Source organism: Pagrus pagrus, assembly GCF_965226575.1.
Source record: "Pagrus pagrus genome assembly, chromosome: 18".
In the NCBI taxonomy this organism is placed as follows: domain Eukaryota; kingdom Metazoa; phylum Chordata; class Actinopteri; order Spariformes; family Sparidae; genus Pagrus; species Pagrus pagrus.
The window spans coordinates 8,853,293-8,872,420 of record NC_140202.1 but is presented as its reverse complement, the minus strand read 5'-3'; the positions used below and the strand labels follow the sequence as shown (position 1 = coordinate 8,872,420).

General features: G+C 39.8%; 1 protein-coding gene across 1 annotated transcript in view; it reads right to left on the bottom strand.

Annotated features, from left to right (window-relative positions):
- Positions 1-716: 716 nt before the first annotated feature.
- Positions 717-19,128, bottom strand: part of lingo2b (leucine rich repeat and Ig domain containing 2b) — a 43,296-nt gene continuing 24,884 nt past the window's right edge. The window contains exon 2 of the mRNA XM_084381583.1: positions 717-4,272. Coding sequence (XP_084237709.1) covers positions 2,361-4,229 — 1,869 coding nt within the window. The 5' untranslated portion in view covers positions 4,230-4,272 and the 3' untranslated portion in view covers positions 717-2,360. The remainder of the gene's footprint in view (positions 4,273-19,128) is intronic.

The following is a 19,128-nucleotide window of genomic DNA, read 5'->3' as shown; positions in this document are numbered from 1 at the left end:
ATTGAACACTTAGGCATGCTGTTTGTGCCAGAGTGACCAACACAACCACGTTGGCTGACTTGCGACAAGTGCTGGTTGAAGAATGGGATGCCATCCTACAGCAGTGTGTGACCAGGCTGGTGCATGGTTCTTCCACATGCCACTGAGGCTCCTGTTTGTTAAATTAATAAATTGTTAAATTGCCAATATGTCTTGTTTCTTCAGACTTCAATCATCCAATCCACCAAACAAGAGTCAATAGCAGAATAAGCTGTTTGGCAGATTTTTCATGGGCGCAACCAACATACTCAGCTCTGCTGCTCATCCCACAAATGCATTACAAACGTGGCACCATTTACAAGGGAACTAAACAGGCTTTCCAACGGTATAAGATTTATTGCCAAGAAGCATTGTTACAACAAAGAAATAATCTACCAAACACAAATTTCCTTACTTTTGTGCTATGTTTATGTTGTTTACATTCAATGTGAGGGGGATATTATTTACCCAAGTCCAACTTATCTTCTGGGTATTGTTTGTTTGTTTATTAAGATCCCCATTAGCTTCTGTATTAACACAGACCCCAGGTCTCTATTATTTTCTTTAACAATATGTCATTAATAAAATTAAAATCAATTAAAGTTTATTGTATTATCATTGATAAATAATGATTGATAAACTATCAGCTATGAGTTACAACACAATGTTTACTATATAAATTATAAATAGTAAAAAAAAGTTGGATAAAGTCAGGACTGTAATACAGTATTGAGTGACAGAAAAATATGAGTTACAGGAACATCTTAGGGTTAGATTTTTATAATTATAACATATTATAATTTAGACAAAATAATTCATAGGAAAAGATTTCAAAAGAAATGTTAACATCTGTAAAGGCAGTAAATACACTTTTTAACCGATGTAACTCCAATTTTATGATGTTGTATGATTAAGATTTATTTCCTTTTGAAAATATACCCATAAATTTGCCATATGAAAACAATTTTACAACCTTGAACATTTTATCACAACAGGATCACACAAGTTAACACCCACGTCCCTGCATTACAAAGAATTGCCCTTAATTGTTTACTGTTTTTTTCTAAACATTTAAAACATTTGCAGCAAAAAAACAAACAAAACAAACAAACAAACAAACAAAAAAAATAACGAAACAATACAAGATTCCACTACAACTTTCAAATTGCCATCTAATAAATACCCAGTGCCCCAGGGAGGAATCCGGACACGCTAGCTTGAATTGGTGCGATCAAAGAAAAATGAGAGAGGGGGGAAATTCAACCCAAAAAACTGTTAAGCTCAACTTTGTCTGCCCAAAGAGGGCATTGGCCATTAAATCTTTGTCATTGTGTCTGGCCACCAACTCTTTTATTTCAAGGGATTTGTCTGGCAGGAAAATCTGCCCATGATTTATGATGTTATAAAATAGGTTTACAATGCCATTTCTATAGCTAAAAGCTTTTCCAGAGTAATAACAATACTGACCACTGCTATTTCTCAGGAGAAGTGTTGCTAGAAAGTGAACTCTAAGACAAAGCTCAGACTTCACATTGTAACTACTGTGTGTGTTTAACATATCCTTGAGTTTAGAAAAATCCTCATTGAATGTTGGAGTCATTCCAAGGAGGATCCACTTCAAAATGTATGCAGCATTTCTCTTGAATATAATAATTGTGATTTTGCATACAAACATAGATAATTCTCTGTTTTACTCAACAGTGACAATACTGTCATTACAATGACCAAACAAGAACAAAGGCCTGGAAAAATGCTTTGGACCCTATCATTCATTTTAATTGTTCCATCCAACAAGAAAGGCAATGCGTGCACATGCACAAAGAAATGCACGAATGCAACATGCACTCACACATACACGCACGCGCGCACACATGAACACACCTTTCGCACTGCAGCTAATATGGGTATTAGACAATTTAGTCCCGACATGTTGCAGTGATGATGCCTCTACTGCCATGCGAAGATGTCCCCTGTCACTCCCGGTGGCTCCCTCCGTCACCTTGTTGTCACGGTGAGCCGACAACATCATTACTCATCACATCACCATTGAAACACATGCCTAGTGCAGCACTACATCACTCCCATATTGATATGTTGGTTATAGTATTATACTCTATGTACTATATGAGAACATTATTTCATATGAACACGTCCACGGTTTCACTTTTATATTCACATGCCCACTTTTTCACTAGATCACTGTCATATTGACACCCACTATATTAGTACATCACTTTCATTTGTCACAAATCCACTGTGTCATAGAAAAAAAAAAATTCAGCTGATATGTGGGCATTTTGTTGTTTTTACTTTGCTATCGTATGCATTAGTCTGCATTATTTTCAAATCATTTTCATGTTGACCCGTCGTGGGCCACTGCTTTCTGTTGCCTCTGCTGATGCCCCGTTGGATTTGCGAGGGACATACTCAATATCAAAGTTGCTCTTATGGCGTCCTTTCCCTCTGCTCCAGGCAAACAGAAGCAGGAAGCAGAAGATGACCACGCCCAAGAAGGACAGGCAGCCCATGGCTGTAGATATAATGATAGTCTTAATGTCTATAGGGACTGTCATGTTGTACAGTACTGTCCCATTCCCCCATGTGCTGTTAGAGTCTGTCAGATAGTTTGTGCTCCTGTTGATATAGTGTGATCTGTCCCCAATGCCCAGGCTCTTTACAGCTAAAGAGGCTGATAGACTTGCGTTGCCAGCAGGGTTACTGGCAATACACAAGTAAACCCCACTGTCATGTAACTCTGCTGCCTTGATCTCCAGGGTACCATCTGGTTGGACTTCAACCCTACCACTGCTCTTGGCTGTGATGTAGCGTCTGTGGGGTGTAATCCAGACCACTGAGGGCCGAGGAGCTCCCTCTGCCATGCAGCTCAGGTGGGCGGGCTGACCCTCATCAGCCATCAGCAGCTGGGTAGTGTTGGGTCCAATCCTTGGTTTGGTGCAGGTCATGTACCTTGAGACCAGTGGTTCCTTGAGGTCACGGAGAGTTTTCCCCAAGAGGTGTTCAGGGGCGCTGCACTCTGGCTGGTCATCCACAACCTGCAAAGAAGGCGGCTTGTGGCTATTGAGCAGCCAAAGCAATCTGCAGTCGCACACTAATGGGTTTGCACCCAGACAGAGCCTTTGGAGGCTGTCTGGTGAGGCAAACACTCCCCTCTCCAGAGATTCCAGACGATTGTGTGACACATCCAGGAGTTGCAAGGATTTGAGGCCTAGAAATGCAAAGGGCTCAATAGAAACCAGATGAGCCCCTTGGAGGCGGAGCTCCACCAGGTGTGGGAGTTGACCCAGCTCTCCCTGATGGATGTGCTGGATGCGGCAGTAGGACAAGTTGAGATGTGTGAGGTAGAGCAGGTTGCGCAGTGCTGCACCTGGGAACACAGACAGGTTAGTGTTGGTTATGAACAACGTTGTGAGGTTGAGGCCGTGCAATGAGTGGGGAGGCAGTGTGTCCAGCCAGGGCCAGTAATCAATGTCTAGTCGGCAAAGACGTGATAACCTCTTAAAGGAGAATGGCTTTAAGAAACCAATGCTCAAGTAGCGCATGTGCAGTTCAACCAGGCTGTGCAGATGTCCTAGAGCATCAGTTGGGACCACAGTCAGATTGGAACATTCCAGGGTTAGACTTTGGAGTCCAAGTAATCCTGTAAAGGCCCGCTGTGAGATGAAAACCAGCTCATTATCACCCACCTCTAGGGATGACAATTTGCGCAGATCTTGAAAGGCATGATCCAGGAGAACCACCAGTCGGTTGTGGCTGAGGTCAAGGCGGGTGAGATTGGACAGGCCTGACAGCACGCCAGCAGGAACCAGCTGAAGCAAGTTACTGCGAAAGTTGAGGGAGCGGAGAGCAAGCTGAGAACGAAATGAGCCTGGCTCAACCACACTGATGAGGTTGTCGCTAAGGTCCAGGTCCTCCAGCTGCAGGAATGAGGAGAAGTTGTCTGGTGTGATGATACGTAGCTTGTTCTTGCTGAGGTCCAGGACGCGCGTCTCAATGGGGATGCCTTCAGGGATGGTGGGCAGGCGCTTGCGGTGGCAACTGACTGACTTGCTTTGGGCAGAGCACTCACATCGGGCGGGGCAGCCCAGAGCCGGGCTGACCAGGAGAAGCAGCAAGGCCCCGCCCATGAAGAAGTGGCAGTGGTGCAGGGCTGGGTGTCGCATGTCTCTTTTACCCACGTTGCCCTCTATCATGGCATAGCTTCTTTTCCATACAGAGCACCATCACGAACAAGCCCTGCAAGACACAATACATGGACAAGAAAGGTTAGAACAATCCGCACTCCACTCAGCTCAATTTGCACCTCTCTGACCCCCGCCTTACATTTTTCAACCTTTTACACTTTATGTCTCCTTAAACTGCCAGGTCTTTTCTCCCTTAATGAACTGTCCCTTTTCCTGGCAGAGATGAGAATTAAACTCACAGCATGGAGAGAGAAATACCAGCTGCAGAGAAATGTGAACGTTCATCATCACTGTGTTATCACAAAAGGTTGCAGGCTAACTGGGGATGTTTCACAAGGATGTCTCAGTCCAATGGCGAGAAATGACCCTCGCTAGAGTGCAGCGTTGCTAAATGCCCATGTGGATTTGTTGTTGCTGCATGTGTGGAACTCTGTGTTTTGCATCAGCGATAATGATGTGTATGTGCCTGTGTTTGAGTGGGTGGGGTGCTGAATGGACTAAGTGGCAAGTGTTCAAAATTAAAATACAAACTCAATATGAAATGAGTTTGCTTCTATAAGTGAATCCACAGAGTTTACAGCCGTGTTTGCCAGGTGCAAAAACCCAGTGGGATGAATGTAAACTTGATAATGCTTAATAAGTAATCATCATAGTGACTCATCTCACTGGCTCATTGTTTGCTTTCGGACTGAATAGACTGTGTTTCTATATTTATCACGAACCTGCTTTGTGCATTTTTATATAGAGGGTGCATCTATTGCATAGTTTATAAACATTAGCAGTTTATGTTTGCTTCATTGCTCCATTTGTGCTTGTTACTGCAAATAACAAATTGTATTTTCTATTTTGCTATATTACTTTTGTTCCTGAAATGACCTGGCTTTTCGAAATCAATGAGTACATTTTTATCTCATGTTGAAGCCATTAAGTGTTTAATGTTTGCACGCTAAATCCCAGTCTGTACAGTATAGCAAAGGCACATTACTGCAGTCTCTGTGGCAAACAGTTACAGCTCATGATGATAAAAACCATGCTGGCACTTTTTGCGTTATGTAACAGGATAACTGCAACTTTCCAATAACACTGAATAACACTGAAAATTACACTAAGGGACATTAATCCTTATAGGTTTATATATATATATTTATATACATATATGTTTACATGAGGAAATTAATCTGTAAATTTTTTTAGGTTTGCTTGATTGAGTTTTGTTTTCCTTTTGCGTATTTATTTCACATTTTATTAATTTACTCAGTTAAGAGTAGCACCAGTTCCCAGCCCTAAAGGGTAGTTCTATGGGAAAGGAAGATAACGACGAGGGTAATGAGTGGAAGGATGCAGAGTTCAACTGTAAAACATTGTGTTCTCTGAGAGCCATGCCTCTGCACACAGGACAGAAAAACACCTTCCAGAAGCCACAGGTTGTTGAATTGACGGATGGCTAAGTAGACAGAGAGGCTGACCATAATTGCCTCACTACCAGCAGTATCTGCATTCTGCCGTGGCTCTCTTTGCAAATTAGGTGTGCAAACGTATGATATGTCAGTGGTGAAAATTTGAATGCGCTATCATAAAGGTATAATGCGAGAAAAAAGAAAGGTGCCTTTAAGAAAGCGTTTGACTGCCTGCAGAGTTCTTGTCAATCACGGCAAAATCCTGCCAAGGTAAGCAGATGATGAGCACACAGACAGTAACGTACCTTACTTTGATAGTGAAGTGAGTGACATTCAGAAAATAGCCTAGATGAGGCAGAAGGAGCCGGAGAGCAGACACACATGCACTCACTCCTTCTCTAGCACTCACCCCGGCTCAGCAGCTGCACTGCTCACATCTCCACATCTCTCCCTCTCTCCCTCTCTCCCTCTTCTTTCTATCACTGTTTTATCTCCCCGTCCTCCTGTTCACACATATTCCACCTAACTCCTTCCCTCTCCCCAGTCCTGCCTGGCCTGGCAAAAGCCCCGGTCCGTTCATCAGTCCCTGCAGGCTGGCTTTTTTATTGATCGCAGCGCAGAAACATCAGATGCCAGGAATGTAGCCTTTAACAAAGAGCAGGCTGTTGCCACAGCAACTACAAACCCTTACTCCCATCCGCTCTGTTTGGTCTGCCATCAAATTAATGAAAGAAGGAAGAAATAGAATAAGGAGGCTGACATTTTTTCATATTCCTTTAGTCCTCGTGTTGAGAGAACACACAAATTGAATACATTGCTGGAAATTCCATTTCAGTGGTATAGCGGAGCCTAGTTTAAGGTGTTTCCAATCTGTCATTCTGGCCGCCTTGCTATTTGTCGACCTGTCTTGTTGCCCATCCATCTGGTGCTCTTGTAACCATCTCTGTCTGTCTACCTTATTATCCGTCCACAAGCCTGTCTCTGTTTTTGTGTATTTATCAGTCTGCCTTTACCTATCAGCCCCTCTTCCTCGCTGTCTCTCTGTTTAATAATTACAGTCCAGTTGTGTGTTGCTGCAGTGGGGGAACTGGTCTGGTGTGATCTACTGGAGAGGTGTGTGTCAGGCAGCGCGCAGTCTCACTGCGGAGCCGCTCAGAGAGTTGGCTCATACACAAAAACACGGCAGCCTTGTAAGATATTTAAGCACTAATCAGATGATGCAGACCTGATTTTGCTTCCACTGGAGTGACAAAAACAAACAAATTCAGCTTCTCTGAAAGGGAACTGATAAAAGGCTGATTTTTCAACTATGAATATATTGGATTTTAAAGAAAATTCTCTGCATTTTAAAGCTGTAATCTTTTTATAAAATCTGCCACGTTTACAGTAAATGTCATAAATCAAAATCTGTCCAGATCCAGGTTTCACCGTACACTTTGACAAAATAAAGGTGATTCCTCAAAGACTGTAAATCATTTCCTTGAATTAAAAACTAATTCAGTACTTGTACGAGTGCATAACCTTGAAAAATGATGTAGCTTTGATTCTGCTGACGACCCGTAGTCTGTTTGATGTCTCAATCATGTCTAAGCCCTCTGTCCTGTAACTGCTTTTTATTGCCTTTCAGACGTGTTTCTTCCACCACAGAGTGACTGAATAGATAGTTCAGATATTTGTTTATATGGCAGAATGTGGTTTCTAAGAATATAAAATTATGGAGAAACAAATATCCAAGAAAAAGCAGCTCTACAATGGCAGAAAATCCCTACACTGAGTCTTTTTTTGTATTAATTAGAATCACCAAATCACTTTTTCAAACAGTGGCAGGATTCAAAGAAATAAGCGAGGTCATTACTGAAATCGTGGCTTCTGCAGGTCAGATTTTCTTTTCTACTGCATGGCACCTGTTCAGAATTAGCTGGAGCTTATAAACTAGTTTAGTAGCTTGTTTGGATGAGGACACAGCTTTTCCAGCAAAATAAAGCTCAAGCTTTTCAGATTTTCTGGCAATGGCAGATGGTGGAGGGAGTGAAAGGCAGATGGGGTAAAGAATCACTTCCAACATGTTAAGGAGGAAAAACTGGAGGCTTCTGGCTTCATGGGAAATGTGGTCCCAAATTTAAGAAATGTACAAGTAACAAGAAACATTTAAATTATAGTTAAATTGTGATCAGTAATTTCATTGATGTGGGCTCATTAAACTATACTGTCACATCTAAATTGAACATATATGAACTTTTCCAGCTGCACCAGTATTTTAATATTAATAAGGAAGAACATGAGTGTAATGTGAAAAGTGTTGCTCATAGTGTTAACCTACAGATAGCTGTCACCTTCTCTGACTCATCAGATGTAGACTGTAGGTATAAGCCTGCCAATGGATGCCTATTTCAGGAGGCATTTTCCTTCCATCTGTTATTTGTGTGTTATTTTTTAAGTTCACATCTCTACAGCAAACAACAACCCCCAAACTAACAACCAACACACTGAAAATAGCAAGTTACTCTGACACTCCTCTTTGGTTCCCCTCATAGTTCATTAACATTTTTTCCCTGCCCAGTCGCTTCAATCCGCATACAAATAACATGACTGTAGACTTTCAAACGGCATGCAGTGCATACGCCAAAGTCCAATTTTGCATGCAGGTGATAAGCCCATCCTTCCCATTAAGTTCTGTGGAAAATGGATTCTTCCAAATACCATGCATAACAAATGTCAGGAGGCATAGAAGATAAAGAGCAAGACAGTTCAAGCAGAGCGGTGGCTAGGGTTGATGGATTGGTCAAACAAACAGAAAACTTTCACCCAGGAGTCACAAGTCAGCATGACTTGTTTTAACTTGCATCATTAAGACATTTAACTTATGTTATACATGTAACATAATCTTTTCCTAAACATAACCAAACCCCTACCTTTGCATGTTTATTTTTGATAGCATTTGAATGATTATGGTTCTGCTTCCTACAGAGGTTAAAGATATAGTATGTAAAGCCTCTGCATTAAAATGTCTAAAATATTTTTGTTGAGCTGTGTATGTACATTATCCTTAATGTTTCAAAAATTGTTGAAACCCAGAGAAATTCACAAATTTACTTGAGGTAACATTACATTTGGTTGCCTGTCACTTGGCACTTGGCTTAAAACTTAAAAAGCTTTCCTCGCCCATGAATATTTCTGCCTGAGTTACGTAGATAGATTTGGTGGTTGTTTGATAAAGAAGACACCAACTCCCATGTATTTAAAAGGAAGGCTTTGCGTATCAACGGCAAGCAAAATTGGACTTTGGTGTATGCACGTCACCCAATTTGAAAGTGTTATGTGCAATGTTATTTGTATGCTGATTATTGAGACCAGGATGTTGTTTCCATTCACAGCAGGCAGCTGTTTTAGTGAACAATTTCTGATGAACCCACTATAAACTACCTGCCCGGCACCAAAAAGCAAGCCACTAAAGCGCCAGATATTTCCATCTTGAGGTGGTGGAGACCAAAACAGAGATAGGGGAAGAGTAATTATTGTACTTTTTTATTGCCAGTTATATGGAAACACAACTCCAAATAAATGCTAATGTTCGCATATTGACTTTACAAGGTTATCATATAATTTCTGTATATATTATGTAAAAAGATTAATGCAAATTCAGATAAAGAGTTGAAGGTTTATATGGCACATCACTGGCATATGAGTCAATACCCCCTGTGGCCTCCTTATGTACATCTATATCTCTTGATAGCCTGACCCAGGCTGACCGAGGTGGCAAACATTCAGTACTCTAGTGGCCATTACTTGACTCCCTTAGAGCCCAGTCATATTTATAGAAACTCTTGGGCTCAACTGTGTCACTGGCAGAATTGAAAACATACAAGATCCCTAAGAATTCTGGGTAAATGTTAATGGTGAGGGGGGTCATTGCGAAGGGCAGCCTACAGGGTTGAACGTTTTGGGATTTGGTTCTGAATTAGATTAGAGTCAGTGAAACTGTAGAAAATCTGACAGCCGAAAAGGAGCTGTAGGGTGATGCATGAGTCACTGTGAGGATGAGAGCGAAAGAGAGAAGAGGGAAAAATAAAGAGAGAGCAGAGGATAAGATAAAGCAGTAAAACAAGAAGAAATGAGGAATGCCTTGCTTATGAGATTAGATAAAAAACCTTGTTTGCTTGAATTAACTGTGATTTCTAATGTGATTCTAACCTAGTAAAGCTCGAGAAACTGATTACAGCTCTTCCAGGAGATCTCCGTTATGCTCAAGCAATGCTCGTCGCACATGTTGATTTTAATCTGTGGGCTGATCTGTCAAGACGAGCACCATTAAATCCCTGTTCATTATCACACAACTTCCGAAATATGTGTTATTTGGATCAGGGCAAACATGTTTTAGACTGTGAAGGACTTAATTGGACTGTACCGATGAATATTTAAACTACTCTGAATTACAGTATTGATTGACACAAAATTATTTATGAGTTCACAATGTGTGTTATTGATGGAATGTGTGCCAGACACTTTTCTTTTTGCCTTTAGGTGTCCATTAGATCAATGCATTGTGATGCATCTTTTTGAGAGGTACAATCCATTATACTGTGTAATGTAGTTTTGGGTAGGAAATTTTAATTGGAATAGATCTTCATTGAACGATTTTTATGCGGTAACAAACTAATTAAACAAACTCTCTTCGTTTTCATGACTGAATAAACTGAATAATCAAACTGGCCTTAAACAACAACACATTAGATCTTTCATATTTCTAAATTTGTATTATTACATCATTAATATTGTAAATATAAAAATTCTGGATTTGAATTTCTTCTCCAAAACTACATAGTGTCCGTTTCAGCTAAAGTTATTAGCACAGTTATCTCAATATGTGTGTTTAAAGGGGTATTACATTAAAGGTATGGGTCGTTTATGGTTGCTGTATGTAATAATCTTGTCTTTAAATCCTTTCTCTTTTGCTCACAGCCTTGCAAACATGAGGCTTTGAATTCTTTTACACGGCTGCAATTATGTGGAAAGAAGCCATTATTACTTCCCCTCAACGTAAATCTAATTCGGTTTACTCCCTAGACAACCTCTGCAAAGAACTTTAACGGACATTTTACCCCAGTTTTCTCATTTTAAAGAAACATGTATTTCTTAAAATGTTTCAACTGTCACTTTGGATTACCAGTCACAAAACTTTCTGGTAATCACTCTTCCTATTGTTTTCCCATGAAATATTAAACATTCGCCTGACTGTTCCTTCCATGCTCGTTTCCAGATATAATAGTCGCATGAATAATGGAATTATTTCACATGAGAGAGTTCACATGTAGGCGATTACTGCCGCGCTGTGAGCACATAACATGACACACCCTGCATGATAATTGACCTGAAAGGACACGCCATTAAACCCATCGGCCTTTTTGTGACATCATGTTGATGCAATAACAAACGTGCGTGCAAATCATGTTTTTTACGACACGCTGGCAGTGTTTTACACGGAGTCGTATGCTGATTATATGAAGGAACTTGTTGTGATGCGGTGAATTAACAAAACATGAGGGACGCATCTTGTAATCGTCAAGCTGTCTGATAAAACAAACAAGCAAAAAATCCAGAGGATGTAGAGGAAGAGAAGCAGTGGAGCTGCAGGACTTTGAGACAATTTAGATGTGGCTTGTGTAAAAGCCACATAGCACCCTAATACTTTGTACTGTCAGTGCAGTCCCAGCTCAGCTTGATGATACAGTAATTCACTGTGCATTCATCACAAATACAAACAAGCCAAATGCACTTTCTATTCTGGGAAGTGTGGCACTCTGCACACCCACTGACCACCCTGCAGAGTGCAAAATCTCAGCAGAGTTTTCAGGATGCAGTTGGGATTCGGAAGTCGAACCATGTTCTTCTTGGCTAATTAGTGCTTGTGCATTCAAACTCTACTAATTAAACAGCTCCTTTCTGCACCACTGGCCATGTTTCCTCTGAAGCGGTGCCTTGTTGAGCCATCAACAGCGTATCCTGCCATCCACCATGTGGCTTGTTGTATGTCTGCTGTGCTGTAGGCTCACGAATAATGTTGCTTTACCCTTCAGTCTCTGGTTTTAGTAAAGTCCAGTTAATACTTAGTCACTGTTTGCTCATACTGATAGACGACTGCAGTTGAAAATTAACCTGTATGGCTAAATCTGGCACATTTACATGATGGACTTTGGTGTTCATGTTAATTAATGTGCATTGTCCCTTTTTTAAATAAAATAAACAAAAATGAATAAAAAATAAAAAAACAGAGAGAGGGACGGCCTAGTACCTCTAAACTACAGCCCCCTGAGCTGAAACAAAGCGCACAAACACTGTGTAACAGAAGAGTCCATGCTGTGGATATATATAATGTGAATGTTACGCTCCTTTCAGATATGCTCCTTGTTACCTAGATATGATGGTAACATATTGGTCTAATGTCTGAATAAGCACTCTGGTCGCTTCAACTTAAAGATAATCAATCTTTATAGATCGGACCTGCTAACATTTCTGCATCACTTTTAACACAGCACAAGTCTGGGTAAATGCTGTCAGATTAACCATGCAGCATTACAGTTAAGGTTAAAAATGGACAGAGAGAAATGAATCCATATCGTATTTGCCTTGTTAGGATCACTGTAAAACAAACAAACAAATGTAAAATAACAATAATAATCAGATTTCCATCTACTTTCCAACCACATGCACACACAGTACATTAAAAAGAGCATTAGCAAATGCTAGCAGTAGCAAATTAAAGGTGATTAATTTTTTTTGTTATTAAACGTGATATTAAACGTGATTAAGTGATATTTTCTCATTAAAATTAGTTTTAAATAGCTCTGTAGTCCAACAGTAATCACTGTTATAGAATGTTTGTCCAGTAACCCATGTCTCTCCCCCGTTTTTGCAGTACAAGAGAAAAGACGTTTTTTGGTATCCCTGCCCATTTTATCAAATCAGGACAGAGAACTCAATAAAAGGTGATCCTGAATGCCTAAGCAACGCACAGAGTGCTCTGCGGTAATGTGGTGACATAGTGAGGAGGGAGGGGATTGCTCACTGCAAAAAGGACAGGAAGTTAGCTAAAATAATGACAGCAGAGGGACACCTTACGTATCTTACTTAAGTAATTGTAACAACAAAATCTACTTAATTTTTTGGTGGTTTTGGCTCAAGGTTTCTGTTGAATTGACTTTAGTTGGGATTTTAATTTTATCTACTCAATTTTAAATATGCCATGGTACTATTTTTTATTTATTTTTTACTGATGTTGATCCATTCAAGCATATTTGAAAGATTTCACAGCTTTTAAATGTACTCAGTATTTTAACGTGTAAAAATGTTTCGCCAAAAAGAATGAGCATGTTAGTTTAAGTTTGTCCATTGTGCAGTAGGCAGCAGTTTTCATCGAAACAAATCTAAAAACCCACAGTGCACTACCTGCCGAGAACAAAATCTGAACAAAGTGTAATATTTTACAGCTAAAGCTATCTCCCTTAAGAGTAAGGAGAGACAGAAACAGAGCTAAAATGAGAGTCAACATCAGTTGATTCAATCACAACTCCAAATGAATGCCAATGTTGTTCTGCTATATGTGTAAATGACCCCCTAACTATGAGGTGATAATGTGCTGATGTTGGGTTTAGAGCTTGTTGATCAGGACACAGGTGGCCGAAGGAAAAGAAAAAGCAGGTTTATCATTTTAACAGCGGAATGTGTTGAGATCCAACTGCAATGCAGCCTTTGAGAGAGCAGAAAACATGCATCAAGCACCAAATAGCGCACAAGCACTGTGGCTTTTTCTTTAACGATCAAACATTTCTGGAAGTGACACCTATTTCTCGATGACAAAAAGCCTTTAGTTCCTGCTTTTGACAACAACAAAAACTTCAGAGAAAGGTTAAGGCTAGTTTTTGAGTTACAAATTTACAGTATGAACAAAATAGCTTCAATTAAAACCCATAAGAACAATCGTGAGAATGGTGAATGAGCATTCTCACTAATTGATAAGCCATTGAACCTGCACTTTTAAAAACAGTTTTTTGCTACAGATGTTCTGCAGCATTCCTCCTGGTGCTAAAGGACCAACAAAGTAAATTAAAGCTCCCCATAAACACTACCATGCACTTACTCAAATCTGTAGCTCATGGCTCTGACAAATTGTGTATCAATATTCATTGTAATCACAGTAATCATATTGTGTGAAATGATTGCCTGAAAAGACACCATTGCTTCATTTCAATGGCTGCTTAGGTTTCCCGCAAAAGGAATAATCAGATTCTCCACGGTGTGTCGACTGGCATTTCATTTCCCTACCTATCTTGGCAAGTGTTTCATAGAATAGCAGATTTTTCTCAGCTGCTGTCTCTTGTTGTTCCTTATAAATCAGTGTGTTACTTGAAGGACACTCTCCATATTAGGTTCCTGTCTAATTTTAGTCTCCGGAGGTAGAGCTCATCCATTTTTCATGGTATATGCATACCACCGACTCACAGGCCCTTTCCCCATTCACCAAAATGAGATTTGTTATAGCATATTACACCAGTTTTTCCTGCACCCATTCTAATAATGTTATCTCTTGCAAACAAGTTCGATATAATGGGTTTTTCAAACTGCATTATTGTTCAGTTTCAAGTTGCAGCAGTTTTTAGTGTGTGCCATCGAGGAGGCTTACTGCAGCTGGGATAGGGGTTAGCCCACATACAAGGTGTTACTTAGCTGGAATTAAACTGCACACAATGTAACACACAATTTTCTCTCTGAATAGGTGAGAGAACTCCAGTGGCTGCCTTCGAAACTTTCTCTTTTAATTTAAACCAAACCAAACCACAATGTTAGAGTGGCATCGCCACTTTAAAAGGTCACGTGTAACTTATATATATTCCTTAGCTCTACAAATAAAGAGGTAAAAGGAGCCCTGGTGTAAGACAGTCTCTTGTTGTCAACATTTTTATGTATGCCACAGAACTCAGGGGAGGCATTTGTACTGTCCTAGTAGGGGCCTGTTGCAATTATATGGTGCCTGCATCGATCCCATGTATTGATTAAAGTCTGTCCTTGATTTTAAGATTCAACAGATGCTTCTCTGGATTTAAGAGGAAATGAGAACAATGGACAGTACTTTCATTTGAAAACAGCAAGTAACCTCATAAATAAGGCAATTTTACTTACTTTAGTAAGTGGAAGGTAAATGACTCACCAAATCTTGTGTCTGTGTTGTGTTCGTAAGAATGGAAGCTTTCATAAGAGTCAGTGCGACTGGATTAAATTATTGAGAAAAATGAGGAATGAGAATAATATTATAGCGTTTTTTAAATTCACATTTATCATCCACATAGTATATTGAAAGGAATCAAATTGTAATCCATCATAGCACTAAAACTTGATTCAAGCCAATATGTATTGCCACAACCCAATTGCCAGAAGTAATGTTTGTTTCTGCAAACCACAGATATGTTGAAACTTTTTTCTGTTGCAACTTTACATTTCTTTAGGTTAACATTTCAGTTTTATCATGTGACAAACTCAGTTTAAGAAAAGATCATATTCTGGCTTCCTGGTTTTGGTCGCCTCAAACATGGCTGGAGATGTCCCAAGTTCCAACTAAAAATATCCAGTTTTTGTCGCCACAAAAAATGTCCCAAGGTCTCCTTAAAAAGATCCACTGGTGTCAGTTTTACAAATGTTGAAATGCTGTGGTCCCTTGTCAAAAATATCAGGTGGTTTCCTACTTACAAATTTTGAAACACAGTCTTGAAGTGCAGTCACTGGCTTGGCAGCCTTCTCGCCTTAAACTCCACCACCATCCCCTCCACCTCCAGATATGAATGTCAGGTCATTAACATGTGACACGTATTGTAGAAATGTCATTATGTACGTATTCGGTACGTAGGCCTACGTCATGTACAAATGTGAACGTATTTATGATTTATATACGGTTTGCAGAAATGTTAACTGCCAAACAGTCATTAATTTTCACATTAATTAAAGGACTGGTAGAACATTTGGCTAAAAACACTATATCACTTTGTTACTGAGAGTTAGATGAGACGAGTGATGCCACTTATCTATCCAGGAGCCAGGAGACGTTAAAAAAGCTACTTAGCTTAGCATGAGGAATGAGAGCAGAACAGCTAGCTTTGATCTGTCTATAGTTTAAAAACTAAATAGCGTAACAGCTCCTCTAAGTGTTCACCAATTAACACCATTTATCTTGTTCGTTTACATTAATCATGGGAGGTTATGTGCCAAACTATTTCTGTTGGTGATTCCTGAAGTCTTGGTGTCAGCAATTGGTTCCTGTGGCAGTCATACTTGAGGGACACAAGTAAGTCACTGCTTTCAGCCAAAAAATGGTCCCGTACAGAATCAATAGTTGTTTTTACACTTCAGTTTTTGTATGAATCAAACCAACAAGATATAATGTGTTAATTATTGAGCTTTGGAGGTGAAGGTAGGTGGATTCTAGTGGATTTTCACCTGATTGTAAACATTAGATCTAGCTACATTAGGTGAGTCATTTTCTATTAGCTGTCAAAGCTTTCGTAATTATAATATGCTCTCATACCCAATTTCTCTCTCTGAGAACCTAATCTCCTCTCAATCCCTGGAAAGTCCCCTCCACTTACGAACTATGTCAGCATGGGACCTGATATTTTCACTGTGTCCGGCTCCACATTTCTAGAAGTAATTTTGCCTGTTAGCAATTATTAATAGCAAGAATCTGATGAGAGCTCGAATGCTAGGTGGATCAGTAGAGCAGCTAGCTTCCCAGCTTCCCAGACAGATGTTTTAACTCCTATGCCAAAGCAGCAACATGTTCACACTGGCTTCAGATCAGATTGTATTTAGACGGGGAGTGAGAGAAACGAGCTGCAGCAGCTTCACTGCCATTTTAGTAACTTTATTTTGAAATGTAAACCAAGTAAACATTTTGTGAGAGAAAAATCTATTTAGACAAATCCAGTTGAGTTTAGCTTTTAATCAAAATTTAGTTAATCACATATGAGTGACATTTTCAAGTTATGTTTATTCAGGGTTGAAATCATATTTGAAAATTTAATCAGTTTCTCCGCTGAAAAAATACAAATTTAACCCTAAAATTTTTCTTTTAATTCCTTTCAGGTTCCTGTGCATTTTAACCAGAAGAAACTCCTTTCTGCACTACTCCTAAACACGTCACCATGTCATACATTTGCATAATTAATGACTAATGGGTAGTTTTGCTCATAAGAATTGATTTAGCGCAGCTGCTCTGTTATTGTTAGTGGTGTTGGCTCAGACGTGTGTGAGCTGACCAGTCAGAGCAGACTGAGTATTCACAAGGGGGGCCTTAAAGAGAGGATTTTAGACAGAGGTGGAATAGAATGCAGTTGCACTGGACCGTATGAGAGAACTCATGTTTTGTGAGCATTAAAGGTGCAATACATACATGATGCAACGAGAATTTTAGTTCAAAAATATTTTCAATAGAATGTTAAGAAATAAAAGTTTTGACACTATGTCAAAGATCTTTTGTGATGAAGATATATAACTGAAATATGGTTATATCTCACCTGAAAAGCTCTTTCTCCCTGTGGTCCAGATCTCTAGTGCTAGTGGTGTAAACACCAACACTCCCCTGGTAGTCTGGCTACCTGCATGGCTTACTGAGCTAACAAGCTAACAGTAGCTGCAGTCATGGATGTATAAAACAAATAGGGTTAGCTGCAATTAGCAGTTGAGGATATGCTGCCCCTATTTGTTGGGAGTATGAATTCAAGGTGACCAATTTTTTACCTATTGCACCTTTAACGCAACAAATGAACCAAAATAAAATTTTGAACCTGAGAATTAGCATAATATGTCTCCTTTAAGACACTTATCCGAAAGGTTTTTAGATCCCACATAAGCCAATGTTTTCTCCACAGTCATGATTCCTATTTACCTGAGGAACAAATTATTTTCTCTCTGCTGTCAGTCATCACACGAAGTTTTTGGCTTTGCATCAAAAGATATTTACAACAAAGCACATAGAGCAGCAGTAAATATTGGCTGTGCTAATATGAGTGTAGTGGAAACGTGCGCTTTTCTCCCAGTTCCTCTTGTCATCTTCCTAGAGAGTCGTTTCGTCATCTCTTTTTACATCAGACCCTCAGCGAGGGATTAGGCAGTCCTCACTGGCACTGAATGACATGGGAGGATTAGCACTTTCGCCTGTCACCAAATCATTCTCACGGATTAGCAATCTCCACTGTCACTCCCGAAAATTCACTCCAGCTCAAAAACTAATTCAAGTTGGCGTGACAGCCAAGGTGACATTGGAGTGAAAGGGAAAGAAAGAGTCATTTTCATCAAGCCTTTGTGACAGAGAGTCTGGTACCTCATGCTTAGCATGGACTATGTTGGCATGACATGACATTTAGTGGGAGTTATTCGTCAGCAGCCAGTTGGGTTTACATGTTGTTGAATGAGCGAATTAAGAGTTACTTTTGTCAGCTGCACAAGTTCACATTCAAATAAAAATCCTGTATCTGTTTCTGTGAGGGTTGTTGTAACTCACTGATTACTTCTCACATTCACTTCCTGAAGCAATCAATTCTAGCACAAATGCTCCCTCCTCAGTGGTGTGTCATCATTCTCTAGCCCCCACTAAACTACTCTCCTGTATTTTTAGAAGCTCTACCAGCTGGGCAAAACAGACAACTGCCTCAGGGCCCAAGAGCCTCTGGGACCCAAACAACCCCTGCTTCAACTTGTTTCAATTGGTTGTACATAATTTGAGTAATTCCAAAACAACCTGGAAATTTGTACTACTTAAATACAATATCGACTTAAGTTGGTCCTGCATTATTACCTCATTTATTTTACCCTGTGTCAAAATCTTTAGTTTATTTGGTTTCAGCATGGTGCTTATTTCTAAATAAAGTTGTGTGAAATCACAGTGCCTCAAACCAAGTGACACGATAAGTGACGACAAGATAAGGCCATTAAGTGCTTCATCATACAAGTATTTCTTATGTTTTTGGACTGTACTTGATGGGAACTCGGAGGTGACAGGTGATGGAGGGATTAAAAGCAGGCCGATAAAACATTTTTGCCCCAGGCCCTAGTTAATCCGACCAAGGCTTGGCACAACACAAACACATTTCACTCCAACAAGCTTAAAAGCTTTGTTCTCTAGCCAATAAACAAAAGGTAAATCATTTTTTTTTTCTATTTTAAGTATTTTTCAAGGTGATAACTTCTCAGGTACTCTTTACTACATGTTTCTGTTCGCCATACAGTCACAGAGGATTGTGTGATGTCTTTCAGAAAGTACATATTTTGAATCATGCTCTTATAGAGTTGCAAAATGGGAGGAACTGCTGGTTCCAAAAGAGTTTTTCCTCATTCTGTATTCCCATATCAAATTAAAAATCTGATCTAAGCTGCAGTTAATAAAAGCAGGCTCTCCTTACTGTAACGTTCGGAGCCATTGGTGATGTGCATGATTTTAAGCCTGGTGACTGGATGTTTCCTAATGTACT